Here is an 18,865-nt window from a genome sequence, read left to right as displayed (position 1 = left end):
TGCCCAAGACGGCCTCCAACCACCACATCTCCTACCAGTCCTCTGCGAACAGCAGGTCAAGCGAGGCACCTCCCGTGGCTGGCTCACTCACCAGCTGTGTCTTCCACACATTCCAGGAACCTCCTAGACTGTTTCCTCTGTGCTATGCTGTATTTCCAGCAGATATCCGGGAAGTTGAAGTCCCCCAAGAGGAAAAAGGCTATTGATTGTGAGACTTCTGTCAGCTGCTTTTAGAATGCTACGTCTACCTCTTCATCCTGGTTGGGTGGTCTGTATCAGACCCCCAGCAGGATGTCTGCCTTGTTGGCCTTCCCCCTCATCCTTACCCATAAGCACTTGACCTTATCATCACAGTCATTGAACTCTATACGATCGAAATACTCCCTAACAGATGCACCCCACCGCCTCTCTTTTCATCCCTTCTCTTTCTGAAGAGCTGTCATTGTTTTATCTGGGATAAGAGTTAATTTTCTTCACTGTAGCTGGCATAGTGCTGTGCTTTGGATTTAGTATGAAAACAATGTTGATAACACACCAATGTTTTGGTTATTGCTGGGTAGTGCTTACACTAGTCAAGGACATTTCTAGCTTCCCATGGTCTGCTGGGTGCACAAGAAGCGGGGAGGGGAGAGGGCACAGCTAAGAGAGGGGATTCAAACTGGCCAAAGGGATATTCCTTATCATGTAATGTCATGCCCAGTATGTTAACTGCGGGGAGCTGGCCGGGGGAGGCAGGGAGCAGTCGCGGCTCAGGGACCGACAGCATCTGTTGGCGGGTGGTGAGCAGTTATATCGCTTGTGGTTTTTTAATCATATTGTTATTTGTTATTATTATCATAATCATTGTTATTATCATTACTGTTTTGTTTTAGTTATTAAACTGTTCTGATCTCAACCCACAAGTTTACTTGCTTTTGCTCTTCTGATTCTCCCCCACATCCCACAGGGGTGAGGGGAGTGAGCGAGTGGCTGCATTGTGCTTAGTTGCTGACTGGGCCTAAACCATGACAAGAGCTTAGAGCCATCCATTGCAGCGCTCCAGTCATAAGAGTAAACTGTAAATGATACCAAGCCCACAAACAAGATAAATGCTCGTTTCCAAGAAACAGTAACTGGGATTTCTCCAAGCGAAGCCGATTGCTAGCAGACTTGGAATGCAGGTAGCTACCAGAGGACAAAGGGAAGAGAGAGCACCTCACTTCAGTCATGAAAGAACTGATGCTTTTAAAATACAGAGCTGCAGCTTCTTGCTTACAGTCTGTGTTTTGCATGTAAGGCTTTCAGAACCAGAGCGCGTACGCTGTATGCAGGCCCTGCTCTTATGGGAAGAGCTTGTCCCATTATCCCTGGCAACTCTCCAACTGATGTGGAGACGGCACGTCAGTCTTGTCAGAACTGCCGTCAACAAAGCCGCACCGGCACCTTCGGGTACCACCTAACGGGCCGGCAGCGTACTTCTGTGCACGACGTCACGACCGCGCGCCACTCCCGTGGCTCCGTGTGTCGCCGATCACTGACGTCATGCCGCCCAAAGGCTCGCCAAGGCGGGAGCTGGCCGTGCGTCTGCGGCAGTGGTGCAGCGGCGGCGCGCCACGGGGTGAGCCGGCCGCGCGCCACGGGGCATGACGACACGCGGGCTCGCCGCGGGGAGGCGGCTCCCGAATATCGTCTCGAGCTTCGGAACGGGCGGGGGTCTCGCGCGCCGGCCCGCCACGGCCGCCGGCAGCCGCCAGCAGTGAGATGCGCCCGGGGCCCTCCGAGCGGGGCCGGGGGGATGCGGGGGGGGGCGGCTGCGAGCTGCCGCCGCTCCGGGCGAGGTGGTGCGGTACCGCGCGGCGCGGCGCGGAGCCGGCCGGTGCCGTGCCCGCAGGCCGGGTCGGCGCTGAGGGCAGCGGGGGAGCAGCGTTCGGCGGCGCGGTTCGGTGCAGAGCTCACCTTCCGCAGGGAAGGGCAAGGCTGGGCCTCGCTGAAGGCGGCTGTTTTCCTCCCGCAGGGTGAAGAGGAGCAGCTGCCGTTTTACTGCTAAGCAGGTTCTTCCCTAAGCCAAAGGCAGAGTCAGTGCGCGGTGGTGAGTTGTTTCTCCAGTTTGTTACCTTCAAAGGCAGCCGCGTGTGCAAAGCGTAAGACCGTGGCCCTGAATCCATACCGATCGCGCTTCCGGCTGCTCCTGTGCCCATTGCTTCCCATGCCTCATCGGTGAAGCGCAGTCCATAGCGTAAGCTTCACTTCGGTGCCGGTGTTCTTCTCTGCTCTCTGCTTTTCGTCTCTCGTCCTCTCATTGCACTGTTCTGCAGAAGGGCATTTAGTACCATACATGTCAATGACATAAGAAAGGTCTTTCTTACCCAAGGTTTATGTGGAAACTTCTGGAACTGTGTAATGAGAAGCAGGTTTTAACTGCGGTTAAGGCGACATGGTTTAAAGCTGTTTCGGAGCATGAGGGCAGACTGCAACTTGCATTTCTGCTTCAGCTGTTGCACCCTAGCTGGTTACGTGAAGTGTTCTGTCATATTGTTTTGAACATCTGTTGAGATGAGATGAACAAAGATGAGATGCCCAAGGAAAGAGATTGGTCTTGGGAGATGGGCCCTCCCATCAGGTTACTATTAAACTCTAAAAATATTCTTCTGGTGTATGTGTGTTGCCTCGGCTTTTCCTGAGTCATCAGCACTGAACCCTGCGACAGAGTTTCTTACAAGCTACGTGCAAGCAAATCCTAGGAATAGTCCCACTGACACTTTTGTACTGCCTGTACTGCGTTTTTGGTCAGTTTGGTCAGTTTTGGTCAGTTTGGCGCTTTGCGTTTAACCAGAAAGGCTGTCTCCTCAGTATTGTCAATGTGATCTGACTGACTTCCCTTATTATTATTGCCCACCTTGGTCACTGCGGTCCTTTATTCCTGTGCTCCTCTTTGGTCTTTGTTCTTTTGTCCTTTGTGTCTTCTGCATGCTGGCTTATTTTGAGACTGAGGTTTCAGTTTTGATGTCTTGTGTTTGTAAAAATGAATTTGGAGAAGTTCTAGTCCTTTGTTTTGGTCCGTAGCAGCATGGGGAAAAAAAACCAAAGCCCTGTAAGTCTTTGCAACTTGGGTCTTTTTATTTGTCTTCTTCACTCACTGTGGCTTAGATTGGGCAAAGTAGGGACAGCCTTGTTGATTTACGTAAGGAAAAGTTAAATCTGTTGTTTTTGAAAAAATCTTGGTGAGGACTGCCATTAGCCATGGTAGTGGCTGTGGTCATTAGTGTAGTCGTTAGTGGTTTTAGGTAGTGCCTCGCGTAGCCAGGATGCTGATGGTTCTTTGGTTGTACTGCTCTGTCGAAACACTGGCATCTGGCATGACTGATACAGGTACTGTAGGGGCAGGAAGATAGTTGTGGGACAGCGTACAAAAGTCTGGGGAGAGATTGGTCTCAGTACCAACTGTCCCTGAAATCGACAGTGTCCCTGAAAGCATCGCCAATATGTCAGTCATGTCATTGTCACTGTAAATGCTAGCGTTTGTGTTACGCCTTTCAGAAGGTGGCCCGTAAGTGGCTCCTGTGGCTTTTCAGAATGGCAACACTGATCTTCTGGTTCTACTTAAAACGAATGTGCTAGAAAAGACAGCCTTAAGTTTCTACCTGAACCTGCCAAGCTGCAGTTCGTAGCTTTATGGTGATGTATTAGTCATATAATTGCTGACAGAAGCATTTGGCTCTGTCCCCTCTGTGAGTGCCCTTCAGGAAGTTAGTTGTGTCTCCTAAGTGGAAGCTAGGGGAAGACTTTACTAAATAAGTCCCCAGGCTCTCCTTGTAGGTGATTAGCTTTAGGCCCCAGACCGTCTTAGTAGCTCTGGCTCCTCTCCAGTTTCTACACTTCCTTCTTGTGCTGGGGAAAGGGAGAACTTTGATGGCAGAACTGAAGACAGTATTCGAGAAGCAGTCACAGGTACTGCTGCAAACACTGTTCAGCAAAAGGCCTAAAATCAGCTTCTCTGAAGCTGAAGAAGTTATTTATGGTTTTGTTTACACAGACGTGCTCTGTCAGCCTACTGACTCTCAGAAGTTCTCTCTTTTTTGTTTTCATCTGGTAGTCAAACTGATGGCCTGCTCTTTTTTCAGTTGAGTAGGCGCTCATAATTATACTTATCAGGTCTTATTTGAAAGTGTTGACAATGTCTGTGTTTCTTTTGAAAGCAAGTAATTTAACTTTTGAATGTAACTAAATGAAATAACTTCATAACATGAAGCGTTACTCCTCCTTAAATCTGTTACCCCAGAGGTGCCACCGCCGTTGCTGATGGGCTCAGCCTTGGCCAGCAGCGGGTCCGTCTTGCAGCCGCCTGGCATTGGCTCTGCTGGACATGGGGGAAGCTTCTGGCAGCTTCTCACAGAGGCCACCCCTGCAGCTCCCCCGCTGCCAAAACCTTGCCATGCAAACCCAACACACAGGGCAGTAAAAGCAGAGAGAGAAAAAGGTGCATCACATGTAAAGTATAAAGCAGAGGTTGAATTCCTAGTTCCATTCAATTATTGCTGTAAAGAAAGATCTGATTTTGTGGCTCATAGTTTTGAAAGTACACTTTCTTTGACACTAGGATCTTCAATTTTTAGTCTGTTTTTGTTGAGGAATTTTGGAGACTTACAGATTGAGATTTCTTATGGGGTTTTTTTGTGTTGTTTTTATTTTTTCAATTGTGCAGGGCTGTCACTGGTGTAAAAGGTCTTTTATTGCTATTTTAGTGGTTTGGGTGTTTGGGTTTTTTTGAAAAATCAAAATCTGAAACCTATGTCAGAATAAGATTTAATTTCTCTAGCTTCCTTACCATCACTATAACAATTTTACACTTCAATATTTTTTTCCTGATCATTGGAAAAATCAGCACCTTTTTTTTTTTTTCTGGTGTTAAGCAAAAGCAAATCCTCAGGCGTGTTTGTTGAAGAGAAACTGTGTTTGGCTGTGTATTTAGAAAACTTAAGTATATAAATATTTAACATGTGTCTGTGTTGCGGAAGGTTTACATAGGTTATAAGTGGAAGTTTTTATGGACAGGAATCCAGTGTTAATTGCCAGGCTTCGTAGTTGCTTCTGTGTATGTTTCTCTTTAAGTTGCAAAGTTTTGTGTTTAGAGAGCACAAGAATGTATTTAGATTGGAAATCAGGCAATTGGCATTCTTGGTTCAGCTCATTAGCATTTTGTATGCCTAATAGGTAATGAAGGAATACAAATATATTGAGGAAAATCCAGTTTCATTCAGGACTTTAATTGTGAAACTACAATTTATCCTCTTTTGATCAACATAAAATGTCTAGATCAATTGGAATTGTAGAGTTTAACTATCTGAAATGGGTCACTATCTCATCTGAGGAAAAACTATTCTGAAAACACAAAAATGTTAATCCTCTGTATCTTTGCCTGTTTCAGACAAGCCCGTGGTTTGTTCTGCCTACATCTGAAGTCATTGCGAGTTGCAGTTTTGCTCTGAGTTTGCTGTGCTTCACAGGGGAGGTAACTGGTTTAAAATCAAAATATTTCCTGTAATTTCTCAGATCGGGTGAATGTGCTTGTAATGATAGACTTAGTGCCTGTTTCTTCAGCTGAGAGATTTCAGAAAGCAAAACCCATTAATGGCTGTACCTTGATGCTGCCTGTGAGTGGGTGTGCTGCTATCTTATGCAGTGTAATCTAATGAAAAAGTAGCCGTAGGTTGTTTAGATAATGTGAATGGAAATATCTGTCTATATTCACTGTCCTTTTTTTTTTTCTTAAGTGTATTTCCTCTTTTTTAAACATTATTAGGTTTTCATGGATCTCAATAGTGCTAGCACTATTGTCTTGCAAGTCCTGACGCAAGCTACCAGTCAAGATACTGCAGTGCTGAAGCCAGCTGAGGAACAACTGAAGCAGTGGGAGACACAGCCAGGTTTTTATTCAGTCTTGTTGGTAAGATACAGTGGAAAAGCAGACTTTGAGTAACTTTTATTGTGGCTCTCTGGAACACTGTCGAACCATGATGTCTGGCTAAGAGAAGCCTTGAGCTGTCATGGTGCAGCTGCTAGTAACCTTATGCTGTGCAGTGGTGGGCATTGTCATCAGTGTGTCTCAAAGCAGGCTCTTTTCCCAGGCATTCAGCAGAAGGAGGAAATCCAACTTGTAGCAGCACAGGGGGGTGGCTCTGGCGCTAAACCTTTTGTTGGCCTGTTGTGAGTCGTGGCTAATAGGCGGCCGAGAGGAATTACCTTTTGTACCCCATGAGGCAGGGACAGTTGTATATAGTGAGGCAGTAACCCGGTTGTCTTATTGTGGCGGTGATGCACTATGACTGTTTTCATAGAAGTTCCCCCATGGTTTTCAGTGCACTGAGTTTGGTACCCAGCTGGGATTGCTTTCCTCCTCAGTGGAGAGAGACTCCCAGGGGGTTAAGCTGACTGGGCTGGCAGCGAGGTTCCTGAAATGGGAAAGGTGAATACTTCTAAAGGTACTATGACCGTGCAAAAACAGATGCATTTATAAGGTGAAAAGTGATGAAAACATAGTCAAAGAAGAGTTCTGATTCTGGTGTGTATGTTTATAATAGTCTTAAAAACACAGATAACCTGCTTTTCCTACAAAGATCTTTCTTCAGTGCCTTGGATGACTGACTCAGAGTGGTGGAGTGACATGTTCTGTTCTCTGTAGACCCTCCGTTTCATTTGTTTGGAAAGTGGAAGGCGAGTCAGGGGATTTAGGGAAGAGGGTTTCTGTAGTGATAAATGATCTCGATAGAAAACAGCAGAAATTGCCAGTGACTGGGCGTTTGTTATTTTCTGGACATTTGCAGTGGGATGTTTACAAGTCAGGCTGTAGCAAGTTGAGCACTCCCAGTGTAACTGAAGTTGCTATGATTTGTTTTAAATATAAGGACTAAAAACGAAGGGTTTGAAAGGATCAAATACTGTTAATTCTAGTAGTGTGGTTAAGTAGCCCTGTTTGGGGACACATCAGCCTTTCTTCAAGTGTGAAGTAGAGACAGTAATTTTCCAAACGAAGGGAAAATAGAAAATCTGTACTTCTTTGTTTAACTTGGTTATGAGAGGGGTACTGCCTGGGAGAGAAGACAACTGGCACCTTCCTGCTGGAGCAGAAAAGGGTGGGTGGAAGCAGATGATTTTAAATGGAGGGTTGGTGAGGCAGTAGATCTCTGTGGGATATGGAAAGTAGTATAATTACTCACTGTCAGACACATTTGCCCCTAGGGTGATCAGGATAGAGAAATGATAATGAACCATGAAAGGAGCATCTCTAAACGTACTGTTTTTAGTACCTAGTGGAGTTATTCAGGTTAGTTTCTATGCTTCTGTTTTGAGGTGTTATATACCTCTCTGCTGAAAATGGGAGCTGAAAAGTCAGAGAGAGAGTGGCTGTTTTTGAAAAGCAACCTCTGTCCTTTACCAGTTGTATCAGTTTATGTATTGTTTAACGTCATTCCTGTTATTTCTACGGCAGCATTAGTGCGTTGTATGAAATTCTTTATGTTTTGGGAAGCTCATATACAGCTGGAGAGTATGTAGAGAGGTTTTGTTGGTTCTTGTGTAGATCCCATGGCCTTTTTTTGCATTTCTTATCCAGGCCCCACCTAGTTTCACGGTATTTGATTTGAGGAAGCTTTGCTTCCAATGAATGTTGTAGCAAGGAGTGGAATGGTAATTAGAAGACTCAATGGGAATTTCAGAACAAATAGTTTTCTTTTTCTGTGTTTCACTTGTCCTGCAATGCTTTTCATGGATATGAGGCTAAAGGGGTGTTTGAAGTTTCCTCTTCACAGTGCCAAATACCTAAGTTGCACTTGGGAGAGGTCAAATCTGGCAGAGGTTCAATCCCTCTTTCGAAATGAGCTTTGGGAAAGGAAGTCATACGCATACAGATCCTCTTCATGTTGTGTGGTGTTTGTCAGTGGGCCACAACCTGTTTGGTGTTTTTCTACAGGTTGCTGTTTTGGGAGTCAATACCTTTGTTGGCATGTAAGCCTGTTTGCTTTCTAGTGATTGGAGTTTGTGAGGGTTTTTATCGTGTTGGGCATTATATCTAGAAAGCTGTTAGTATTACAGAAGTAGAGTTTGAGACAAGATTAAATTTTTACTTCATAGTGAAAATGCTTGAGGAGGTCCCAGGTGTCTACAGTGCTGAGTTCTTGGAAGGGTTTATTTGTGGTTCTTCAGACATGGCACACAAAAGTAGCAGATGCTCTTGAAGTTTTTCATGTCCCTTCCCAGTGGCCTCCTAAAAGCAATTGACACAAGTGGTACGCTCTTTCTTTACAGCGCACTGTACAGTAAGACCACTGAGGTCATGCCTATTTGCTGCCTGAAGGTGGGAGTAATGCCTCAGGCCCTCGAGAAGGATCCATCGAATGCACTGGAAAACAGGAAGAAGACAGTTGTTGTTCAGAGCAGTACCTGTATTAGGATTCAGTAGCCTACCTTTATTTTAGCTTTTCCTGCTTGGTTAATTTTACATGTTACTATATGAAATAATCCCTCTGTGTTTGTCTGTATATACAAATAGGCACATAAAAGTGTACCTAGGTAGATACAGAGATAGGTACGTGTTATGGATAGGTAGCTTTTCAGTAGTAGAAACTAATTTCCTAGAATAAGCAGAGGCAAGTTTGAGAGTTGCGGTCCTACCAGGTCACTGTTCTGCAGTCAGCAGTGGTAGCCAGGACAGTTCTCAGCACATGTCAAGACAATGCAGAAATCTCCTGAAAGGTCTCAGAAATCTGTGGCTCTGCACAACACTGAGTAATTCCTTATTCTCGTCAGAATCCAGCTCTGTCATTAAAGAGTGTAATAATTGGCTGGTTCTAGTGCTTATTACCATTTTGTTTCCTGCTCAGCTGGATGACCTCAGAAATACATTTGCCTTGTGTGTTGGGTTTCTTTTTTATAAGTCAAGCATTAGGGCTAGTGATAAGCATTTTTGTAGTCCTTAAAAATTAATGTTTAACACCTTGTTTCTCTTGTCTGTCAAATGGTGACTAGTGCATTTTGTTTATATACACCTGTACAGAGAGATGTGTGTATTTATACATATGCCAGTTGCCAGCGCATGTGTTAAAACACTTTCTCTGCTGTCTGTGGTGTATTGAGTAGTTTGTAACGTAATGGGTTTTTTAAACAGAACATCTTTACAAATCATACCCTGGATGTGAACGTAAGATGGTTAGCTGTGCTGTACTTCAAAAATGGAATTGACCGCTACTGGAGACGGGTGGCACCACAGTAAGTCCTGGTTTTCTTCCACTGCACCTTCTACAGTAGGTTTTGTTACAGTTGCCAAGTTGGAAAGCAGCAAATTACTTGGTTGGTTATTTATGTTTTACTTCAGAAAGCTGAGTTAGAAGGCTATTTCATAAAGCCCAGATTTTGAAGTGACGTGATGAGCTTTATAAAGTTAACACCTGGACTTTCTGATAGTGGCAGATGTGAAAGATAGGAAGTCTCTTGGAGAGATTATGAAGGAGACATTTCATTGAAGCCGATTAATAATCTGTATTGACTTGAGAAAGAGGAAGTAGCTGTCACGAGAGAAAGACCCGATATTCATTTTCTGTGGCTTCTGATAATGTGTGACAAAAAGTTCTCCAGAGAGGCTAAAAATCTAACCAGTATTCTCAAGCACCAAATCGTTGACTTAAAAGTTACAAGCAATGCCATTATAATTGGTGATACCTACAGAGCTATACACTTCCCAGTGTTCTGTGTGAGGTTTTTTTTACTCTACTCAGCGTGATAAGTCTTTGCTATTGGAAGTAGTGAGTCCCTGTGTTACATGCACAGGAGAGGGACACGTGACCACTAAAATATTGTTGCAAATGTTTGCTTTTAGAGTAAAACTGACCTCTGTTCTCTATTATTTTGAGATTAATATTTCATACTTGTCTAGATTAATGTAAAAGCTGTGTTTTAGGGAGCTTTAGGCATCATTTCAAATCTCAGTGTATAGAACTAGTAGGTTAGTATCTCTGTCTGAGGTCAGAAAATGGGAAGTGGTTGTGTTGGTGTGTTTAATCTTCATTTCCAGCCACGAGACTTCATTGAGATGTGATGGTTGTGTGCGTGCTTCTAAATTGTTGCAACGTTAGGTGAAACAGTTTCATCTCAGCAATGCTGCGCAATAACTGAGGTATTTTTCTATACCAGAAACAGCTTTCTAGTTGCTATCAGTAAATTAAAGTGGATTTTTTTTTTTTCCAATTTTTCCTGATTGTATTATATGTAAATACCAATGAAGTATTTTTAAAAGCAGCTTGTTCTGTTTCCTGCCTGGAACTTAAACGAAAATTACATGGGACATATAAAGTCTGAAATAGTCCAGGAGTGCTATGATACTGTGACTTGTAGCATCAAATGGAACGAGGTTGCTTAAAAGGAAGTATAAAGATAGCATAAAACTGCACTTGAATGAAAATGAACATTTGTGGCTTAGAATTCATCCTTGCTTTTTGAACAACAACATATACATATTCTTCACTGAAAGGTATGATTTTCAAAGAATCCATATTTGGAAGTGTAGCTGTAGGATTTTCTTGTTGAAGAGGATTTGTGGTAGAAGAGGATTATTGCTTTTGCAAAAAGAGCTGTCATCTGATACAAGGATTGCCTTACATTGGGCACCTTTTTGTCACTATCCATGAATATGCATGGGCAAACTCGTGCTCAAGTCATGAATGCCCATGGTAATAACTCTGTAATAACTGTCTAATAACCATCAGTTTATAGTTTGTACAGTTCTCCCTTATGTTCATAAAATATCTGGGTCCCTGACTCTGAACTTTCTCTTTTGCTGTTTGTGTTTGCAAAGGTCAGGTCAAAACCTGAGGTCATAAGGCCTCATAAATATTTGTCTGTTTCTCTGTTCTCTCTCTTTTAAAATATCTTGGTGATAGTGGAAAACCAAGGGACGTTCTCTTGCTCGTTTATCAAACTGGAACTTGTTAAAGTTTCAAGGAAATGGCATATAAAAGTAATGTTTGCCCAGTCAAACACGGATGCACAAATGGAAATGATCATTTAACCTCTGTGTCCAGTAAGAGTGAGGAGATAATTCTGAATATGAATTAATAGTTGTTTTTTACTGATAGTTAAATAATATTCTAATGAATATACTCTGACAGTGCTCTTTCTGAAGACGAGAAAACTATGTTGCGTGCTGGACTTATCACCAACTTCAATGAGCCAGTGAATCAGGTTAGTGGTGGACAATTGTTATTACCCTCCCAGCAAAGGCTTGTATTGCTATCTAATTTGGTTTCTCTCTTTACAAAGTGTTCAGTGATAATACTAATGAAGTGGTGGGCTGATTTTGGCTGGGATAGAGTTAATTCTCTTCACTGTAGCTGGTAAAGTGCCGATGGCACCTTCATGCTTTAGTTGCTGTTAAGTAGCGGCTCAGTGTCGCTAAGTAGCGCCTGTAGTAGCCGGGGACCGTTCCATCTTCCCGCGCTCTGCCACGTGGGCAGGAGGCCGGGAGGGGCGGGGCCACGGCCAGGTCAGCTGACCCCGACTGGCCAATGGGATGTTCACTCCATACCATGTGACGCCACGGCCAGTACATTAATGGGGCAGTTGGCGCGCGGGGGGGCGGTTGCGGGTCAGGCACTGGCGGCGTCGGGTCGGCGGGCGGTGAGCGGCCACAACACGTGCTGTTGGTTTGGGTTGTTCATTCCCCGTCGCCCCCACCCGCCCCGGGTTCCGCCTCGCTCTCGTTATTTTCCTTTTCATTGCATTGTTGTTGTTGTTGTTTTATTTTAATTATTAAACAGTTCGTATCTCAACCCTTGAGCTTTCTCACTTTTACCCTTTTGATTCTCTCTCCCATCCCACCAGTGGGGGAGTGAGCGGGCGGCTGCATGGAGGCTGAGTTCCGGCTAAACCACAATAGTATCTTTTGGCTCCCAGCGTGGGGCTCAGAGTGTTTGAGATAAGAACAGCTGCTGGTCACTGCACCATGCTGTTGTTTTTGTAGTACGTGTTTAAAGATTGGTGTTGGTTTGTTTATTCTGCTGTGTTCTGCCATGATTAGTGATGTTTTGCTTAAGAGATGTGTTATGTAAACACTGGTTTTCAACCTTATCTGGTATTTGGGTTTGTGTTGGAACCCTATCTGTACTTTGGATACCACCTTATTGAGGCAATTAGCAGTTATGCCTCCTCCTCGGAGAGATTTTATAGGGAGGAAACTAAACAGCTGTCTACTTTGCCTGGCCTCTCAAAGGACCCTTCTGTTGCAGGGTTGCTGAAGGTCAGAGAACAACAGGTGCTGATTGCCACCACAACAGTGCGTTGGCAGCAATATCGCACCAACAGAGACTCCCTGATTCCCATCCACGAGCTCATTCGTCGACTGGAGAGCCAAGGAGTGATCAGTAAGACCCACTCACCCTTTAACAGTCCCATATGGCCAGTGGAGGAGTCTAATGGAGAGTGGAGGCTAACAGCAGACTATCGTGGCCTGAATGAAGTCACTCCACCGTTGAGTGCTGCTGTGCCAGACATGCTAGAACTTCAATCCGAACTGGAGTCAAAGGCGGCCAAGTGGTGTGCCACAACTGATATCGCTAATGCATTCTTCTCCATCCCTCTGGCAGCAGAGTGCAGGCCACAGTTTGCTTTCACCTGGAGGGGCGTCCAGTACACCTGGAATCGACTGCCCCAGGGAAGGAAACACAGCCCTACCATTTGCCATGGACTGATTCAGACAGTGCTGGAACAGGGAGAAGCTCCAGAACACCTACAATACGTTGATGACATCATCGTGTGAGGCAACACAGCAGAAGAAGTTTTTGAGAAAGGGAAGAAAATAGTCCAAATCCTTCTGAAAGCTGATTTTGCCATAAAACTAGGTAAGGTGAAGGGACCCGCACAAGAGATCCAGTTCTTAGGAATCAAGTGGCAAGATGGTCATCGTCAGATCCCAATGGAATTGATCAACGAAATAGCAGCCATGTCTCCACCAACTAGCAAAATGGAAACACAAGCTTTTTTGGGTGTTGTGGGTTTTTGGAGAATGCATATCCCAGATTGTAATCTGGTTGTAAGCCCTCTCTATCAAGTGACCTGGAAAAAGAATGATTTCAAATGGGGCCGTGAGCAACGACAAGCCTTTAAGCAAATTAAACAGGAGATAGTTCATGCAGTAGGCATTGGGCCAGTCCGGGTAGGACAAGATGTAAAGAACGTGCTCTACACCACAGCTGGGGAGAATGGCCCTACCTGGAGCCTCTGGCAGAAAGCACCATGGGAGACCCGAGGTCGACCCCTAGGGTTTTGGAGTTGGGGATACAGAGGGTCCGAAGCCCGCTATACTCCAACTGAAAAAGAGATATTGGCAGCATATGAAGGGGTCCGAGCTGCTTCAGAAGTGGTTGGTACTGAGGCACAGTTGCTCCTGGCACCCCGACTGCCGGTGCTGGGCTGGATGTTCAAAGGGAAGGTCCCTTCTACACACCATGCGACTGATGCTATGTGGAATAAATGGGTTGCACTGATCACCCAGCGGGCTCGAGTAGGAAACCCCAGTCACCCAGAGGGCCTCCTCCCAGTGGAGGAGACGACACGTGCTGAAGAAGCCCCACTGTATAACAAACTGCCAGAAAATGAGAAGCAGTATGCCCTGTTCACTGATGGGTCCTGTCGCCTTGTGGGAAAGCACCGGAGATGGAAGGCTGCTGTATGGAGTCCTATGCGACAAGTCACAGAAACTGCTGATGGAGAAGGTGAATCGAGCCAGTTTGCAGAGGTAAAGGCCATCCAGCTGGCCTTAGACATCCCTGGTGAGGTTGCTTCATGTATCAGATATGGAGAAGGGTTTTTTTGTTCCCTCCTGCCAATCGACAAAATTTGATCTGAAAATAACTAAGTCTCCCAGTTCTTCCTTACAAATGTTGACGTCAGTTTTCTGAAACAATTCTCCTACCTAAGCAAGTGGGCAGGAATGAATATTGTGGGAAGTTTTGTGGCATGGTCAGAGTTAAGCTGAAGCAGCTAGGGAATTAGGAAAGGAGGGCATAGCTCTTCCCTCTTATGCCTGTACATTGCTTGGATTCCTTTTGATAGCAAAAGAAGATGAATTATTCCCTGGGCTGGAAGTGTGGTGGAGGTTGTAGGGGTATCTTGAAGGAGAGAACATCTGCTTCATCAGTGCAATCAGCGACCTTTTCCATGTGAACAGGTTAAGAATGGGGATAGAAGAATGTGAAGGCTTTGGCTATCTGAGGTGGGGTTATGAGTGACTATTTGAAATTTACTAAGGAATGTACTGGGGAAGGGGGTTGTGGAGCAGCAAAGTGGGAAGAAGGTATGAAAAGGGCCAGTCATGTGTAGACCATGGCTGGTCAGTACCTGTGTCTGAACCAACCCTGTGCCTAATCCCCACCACCTGCCATGTCTTCTGATTGAATCCCTTACCTGTCTTTCTGCATAATCTCACTCTGTTTGTGGTGTGTGTGTGCTGCAAGGACTAGGTGCAGCTACTGGCAAGACTGGCGTGAGTGGGATTTGGTGCCAGCAAGCCGAGTGAGATGGTGGAGGTGGCCCTGGCCTGTGGTGTGAGGGTCTGTAGCGAGTGAGAGTCTCAGCTTCAGCCACTGTGTCTTACAGGCACGCGTGCCTGGCAGGGGGCAATGTGTGTCTAAAGCTAAAACTTAGGTACAGCAGAATTAAGGGTAATGTATGAGTGTATTCATCAGTCTATGCTTGTTTGTAGAAAGTGATGGAAAGTATCACTAAGTTAAAAGTGTTTCCCAATGTTGTGGTTCAGCCTCAGTCAGCAACTAAACACCACACAGCCGCTCACTCACTTCCCCCCACCCCTGTGGGGTGGGGAAGAGAATCGGAAGAGCAAAAGAACTTGTGGGTTGAGATAAGCACAGTTTAATAATTACAATAAAAATAATAATTATTATAATGATTATTATAATAATGACAAGAATGATAATATAATAAAACGGAAAAGGAAAAAAGTCCAGAAACACAAACGATACAACCGCTCACCACCTGTCGACCGACGCTGCCCGTTCCCGAGCCACGATTGCTTCCCTCCTTGACAGGCCAGCTCCCCCCAGTTAACATACTGGGCATGACGTTACATGATATGGAATATCCCTTTGGCCAGTTTGAATCCCCTCTCTTAGCTGTGCCCCCTCCCCTCCCCGCTTCTTGTGCACCCGGCAGACCATGGGAAGCTAGAAATGTCCTTGACTAGTGTAAGCACTACCCAGCAATAACCAAAACATTGGTGTGTTATCAACGTTGTTTTCATACTAAGTTCAAAGCACAGCACTAAGCCAGCTGCAGTGAAGAAAATTAACTCTTATCCCAGCTAAAACCATGACACCCAAATATCTGTTTCTTCTTTTCCATGATTTCTGGAACAAATAAATTTAGTGGTCTTTATGTAAAATTTAAACAAGGTAGCTGGCTTAGCATTTTGTGTAAGTATTTCTTTATGCGTCCGCATTGAATAGAAGACTTTTTTTTTTCCTCCACATTTATTGCATTCAGCAAACTTAAAAATAGTTTGAGGAAAAAGCACAGAAAAATCTAGCCATCCATACTAGGTTTTTTGATTCAGGTTTTATTTGGCTGTTAATTTCTGCATTGTACATGTTGAAAATGATCTTTGACTTTGTAGTATCTGTGTTTTGTTTTGCTTTTTTTCAGATAGCAACTCAGATCTCTGTACTGATAGCTAAAGTTGCCAGGGTGGACTGCCCAAGGCAATGGCCAGAACTTATACCCACTCTTCTACAATCTGTGAAGGTCCAGGATGATCTTCAACAACACAGAGCCCTACTTACCTTTTATCATGTTACAAAGACCCTGGCATCCAAACGGCTTGCTGCAGATAGGAAACTTTTCTATGATGTAAGTAACGTGATGCAATGTTGTAGAGCAACACACAAACCACATGTTGTACATGCTTGCCACTTCCCATGGTGAGCTGGCAGTGCCTTAGTGGCAGGTATGTTGACTTTAATGTGTGCCTTAGAAACAGAATTGCTCTTTCTTTGGTGGGTGCGTGTACAATACAAAATACCTGGGAGTCAGCTCCTAGGTGAAATGGTTTTGAGATCTTTATTAATTTTGCATGCAGCTTCAGTGTTGTTATAATAAGTTGTGTTAAGAAGCAGAACTTCATCTACAGAACAAGATCTATGTATCAGCCACATGTTACCATGCCGTACAGCAGATCTTTTCATATATGAACTTGCAGTGGTTTTGGAAGTGTGCTCTGGATTCATAATTGAGTATAGTCTTCGAAAAATACTGTGTTTCAGGCGTCCATATGTCAGCACTTTTGGCTTTTATTGTCAGTGGGAGTGTGCGTGGGGTTTTCCAGATCAACTTTCTCCACGTCAGTTGAAAGGCAAGCTGTGAATGCAAATGCCAAATCTTGCGTCATGCAGCTTACATTGTATGTTGTAAGAACGCACTGATCAGAACACAGATTTACCTTTGGCTGTAGGCTGTTACATCTTCAATCCCACTTGGAGTTAGGCAGTGATGTAATAGACTTAACTGAATTTAGTAGAGTTAACTGAATTTTTCCAAACATCTTACATTTGAATTTTCAAAATTTTCAGGTGTTTTCTCTCTCTGCCATGTTTAGGTATGGATCAATGTAATCTTTGTATAGGAAATATTTGTTTATATTTTGAGATTTATTAGGCCATTGTACATGGTCTGGATAATTGCAAATCACTAATTCCAAAGCAATAAAGAGCAAAGCGAGATAATGACTTCTTTTCTAGAGCTCTCCTAAATCGTCTTGTTGCTTATACAGCCTGGCTGTGCAGCTGAAAATACTGCTAATGCTCAAGGATATAGCAAAAAGAACAAAACCCAGTCCCAAAGCCCCACTTTCATAAAAGAGCCAGATCCATGCCATCTCAACAGAGGGACAGAAAGGAATTTATAGGTTGTAAGGTGCAGTATTTGTTAAAGTTGTCACGTCCAAGAGTACCTTTGGTGTGTTTCCACCCTCCTACCATGCTCAAAAAGAGCTTAGTTACTTTCAGCCCTTTTTTTGTTTCCAAGAAACTCGTTAAGTTGGGATGGACCTTTCTCCTTACGGGATGCCGTTTTCCCAGCATGGTATTTTCTTTGTTTATGCTTTTATTAGTGGAGTGTGTCAACTTCAGACATGCGAAGCAAAGGCTTATGAAAATTTTTTTTAGATTTGTAAGGCAGTTCTTGTCAACAATAGAATTGGCATTTCATTTTAATAAGCATAGTCTTTAAGCAGGCTTTTTATGCTTAAATGGTGGTTTTCAACTTGTAGCTATGTTCAGTATCCAAAGCTCCTCTATCCCCCGATTTAATATGAATGAAAATTTTCAGTGCATCCAGTTTCACTGTGTTGGGAACACTGTCTATCTTCATGGGTTTTTGAACTTGAGGTGGAAAAGGAAATTTTCTGAGCATCTGGTGCTGTAGGGTTCACAGTGAAGGATTCTTTTTTTTGTTGTTGTTGTTCTTTGAAGTAATGGCAAAATTGGACAGTGTTGAAGTCTGCTTCTTCTGTCTCCTGGTAAAGGGAATTCACATCTGTTCAGTGGCACATGACTTCTCTCGGATGGTCCAAAAACCTTTCTTGCAGAATGAAGCCCATCTGAAGCTAAAAGCTTAAGTAATGGATGACAAACATTCTTGATACTTTCACATAAGCAGTCACAGTTTCAACATTTTTTTAAGTACAGCTTTGGAAACACTTGATAAGTTTTCATGTACTACAGTACTTGGAAAATTACAGGGTCATGCTTATGGAGAAGGCATCCCTTATTGAAGAAGAGAAAAATGTCAGATGACGTGTGTATTGTGAAACACTAACTTGTAGATGCAGCCGATTTATAACTTCATCTTTCTGGTGAATAGTACAGTTATGATTATAATTACATTAACAATCTCCAAGGTGGAATCGGCTGCTTTAGTTCAAACAGAAAAATGTAACATCTGGTTATATACCATTGGTGATATGCTTACAAACCTCCATTTTCTTTTGAGCCTATTTTTCTGGACCTAGTCTATTAAATGAGTATGGTGCCTCTTTGAAATAAAACCAGGGAGTTTTGTTTTTCTAACAAAAATGTACTACTACATTCAGGAAGCAATTGATTTTATGTGTTAAAACCTGTAGGACTTGGACATCTTTTTTATAATTTCACGTAGCCATATAGCACATACTGGAGAAGTGATATCGTGGATTTACTGCAAATCAGTAAGAATATTGGTTACAGAGTTTTCCCCTAATTCATTTGACATTAAGCTTTTGAGTCTTCCTGTTGCTTCTTGGCCCTGGTTTGAAAGAATGCTGTTATATTTTTACAGGTTATCTGATTTTTTTTTCCCTGAAACTGTAGTTCTGCACAACCTCTATCTTAAACTGGGAGCACTTTTCTTTACAGTCCTACCATAATGTACAAGAAGGTTTTGGGTGCCTCCTCTGCAACTGGATGCATACAATTCAGTTTAGTGTCTCTAGAACCTCAGTGAGAAATTTTACGATTGTTGTGATTTCTTTGCTGCTTTGGGGATCTTTTTACCACCACCAGCATGCTTTGCCCGTGTTTTACTGACTAGAGGAATTTAAGGCAGCCAAGCCCCATGACTAGGTCTTTAGGTCCTGCAGTAATACAAATTATAATTGCTAGTTGAATGACTTCAACGGGAAAAATGTGGTGGGTCCTCCTGGATACTTTGTGTATTTGTGGTTCTGTCCCCCCAGTTTTTAATACAGGAATGTTTGTTTAAAATTTTTGTAGTACTAAGGTACACTGATTGGATGACAGACCAGTGGGTTTATCCAGAGTATATTCTACTGTTAGGACTATTATTGCTGCTTTGA

General features: G+C 43.7%; 1 protein-coding gene across 5 annotated transcripts in view; it reads left to right on the top strand.

Annotated features, from left to right (window-relative positions):
• The first annotated feature begins 1,508 nt into the window (after nt 1-1,508).
• Nucleotides 1,509-18,865, top strand: part of IPO11 (importin 11) — an 87,653-nt gene continuing 70,296 nt past the window's right edge. For 4 of the 5 annotated variants that reach the window (XM_075079359.1, XM_075079360.1, XM_075079363.1 and 1 more), the window contains exons 1-7: nt 1,516-1,597; nt 1,994-2,068; nt 5,405-5,488; nt 5,780-5,923; nt 9,140-9,240; nt 11,136-11,208; nt 15,682-15,885. In XM_075079359.1, the coding sequence (XP_074935460.1) occupies nt 5,786-5,923; nt 9,140-9,240; nt 11,136-11,208; nt 15,682-15,885 (516 nt within the window). In that variant the 5' untranslated portion in view covers nt 1,516-1,597; nt 1,994-2,068; nt 5,405-5,488; nt 5,780-5,785. Of the gene's footprint in view, nt 1,598-1,993; nt 2,069-5,404; nt 5,489-5,779; nt 5,924-9,139; nt 9,241-11,135; nt 11,209-15,681; nt 15,886-18,865 lie in introns of all 5 variants that reach the window. The other variant, XM_075079364.1, reaches the window with a different exon arrangement.

The sequence above is a fragment of the Phalacrocorax aristotelis genome, chromosome Z (genome assembly GCF_949628215.1).
Source record: "Phalacrocorax aristotelis chromosome Z, bGulAri2.1, whole genome shotgun sequence".
In the NCBI taxonomy this organism is placed as follows: Eukaryota; Metazoa; Chordata; class Aves; order Suliformes; family Phalacrocoracidae; genus Phalacrocorax; species Phalacrocorax aristotelis.
The sequence above is the reverse complement of the archived record's forward strand: the minus strand, read 5'-3'. Positions and strand labels throughout refer to the sequence as shown.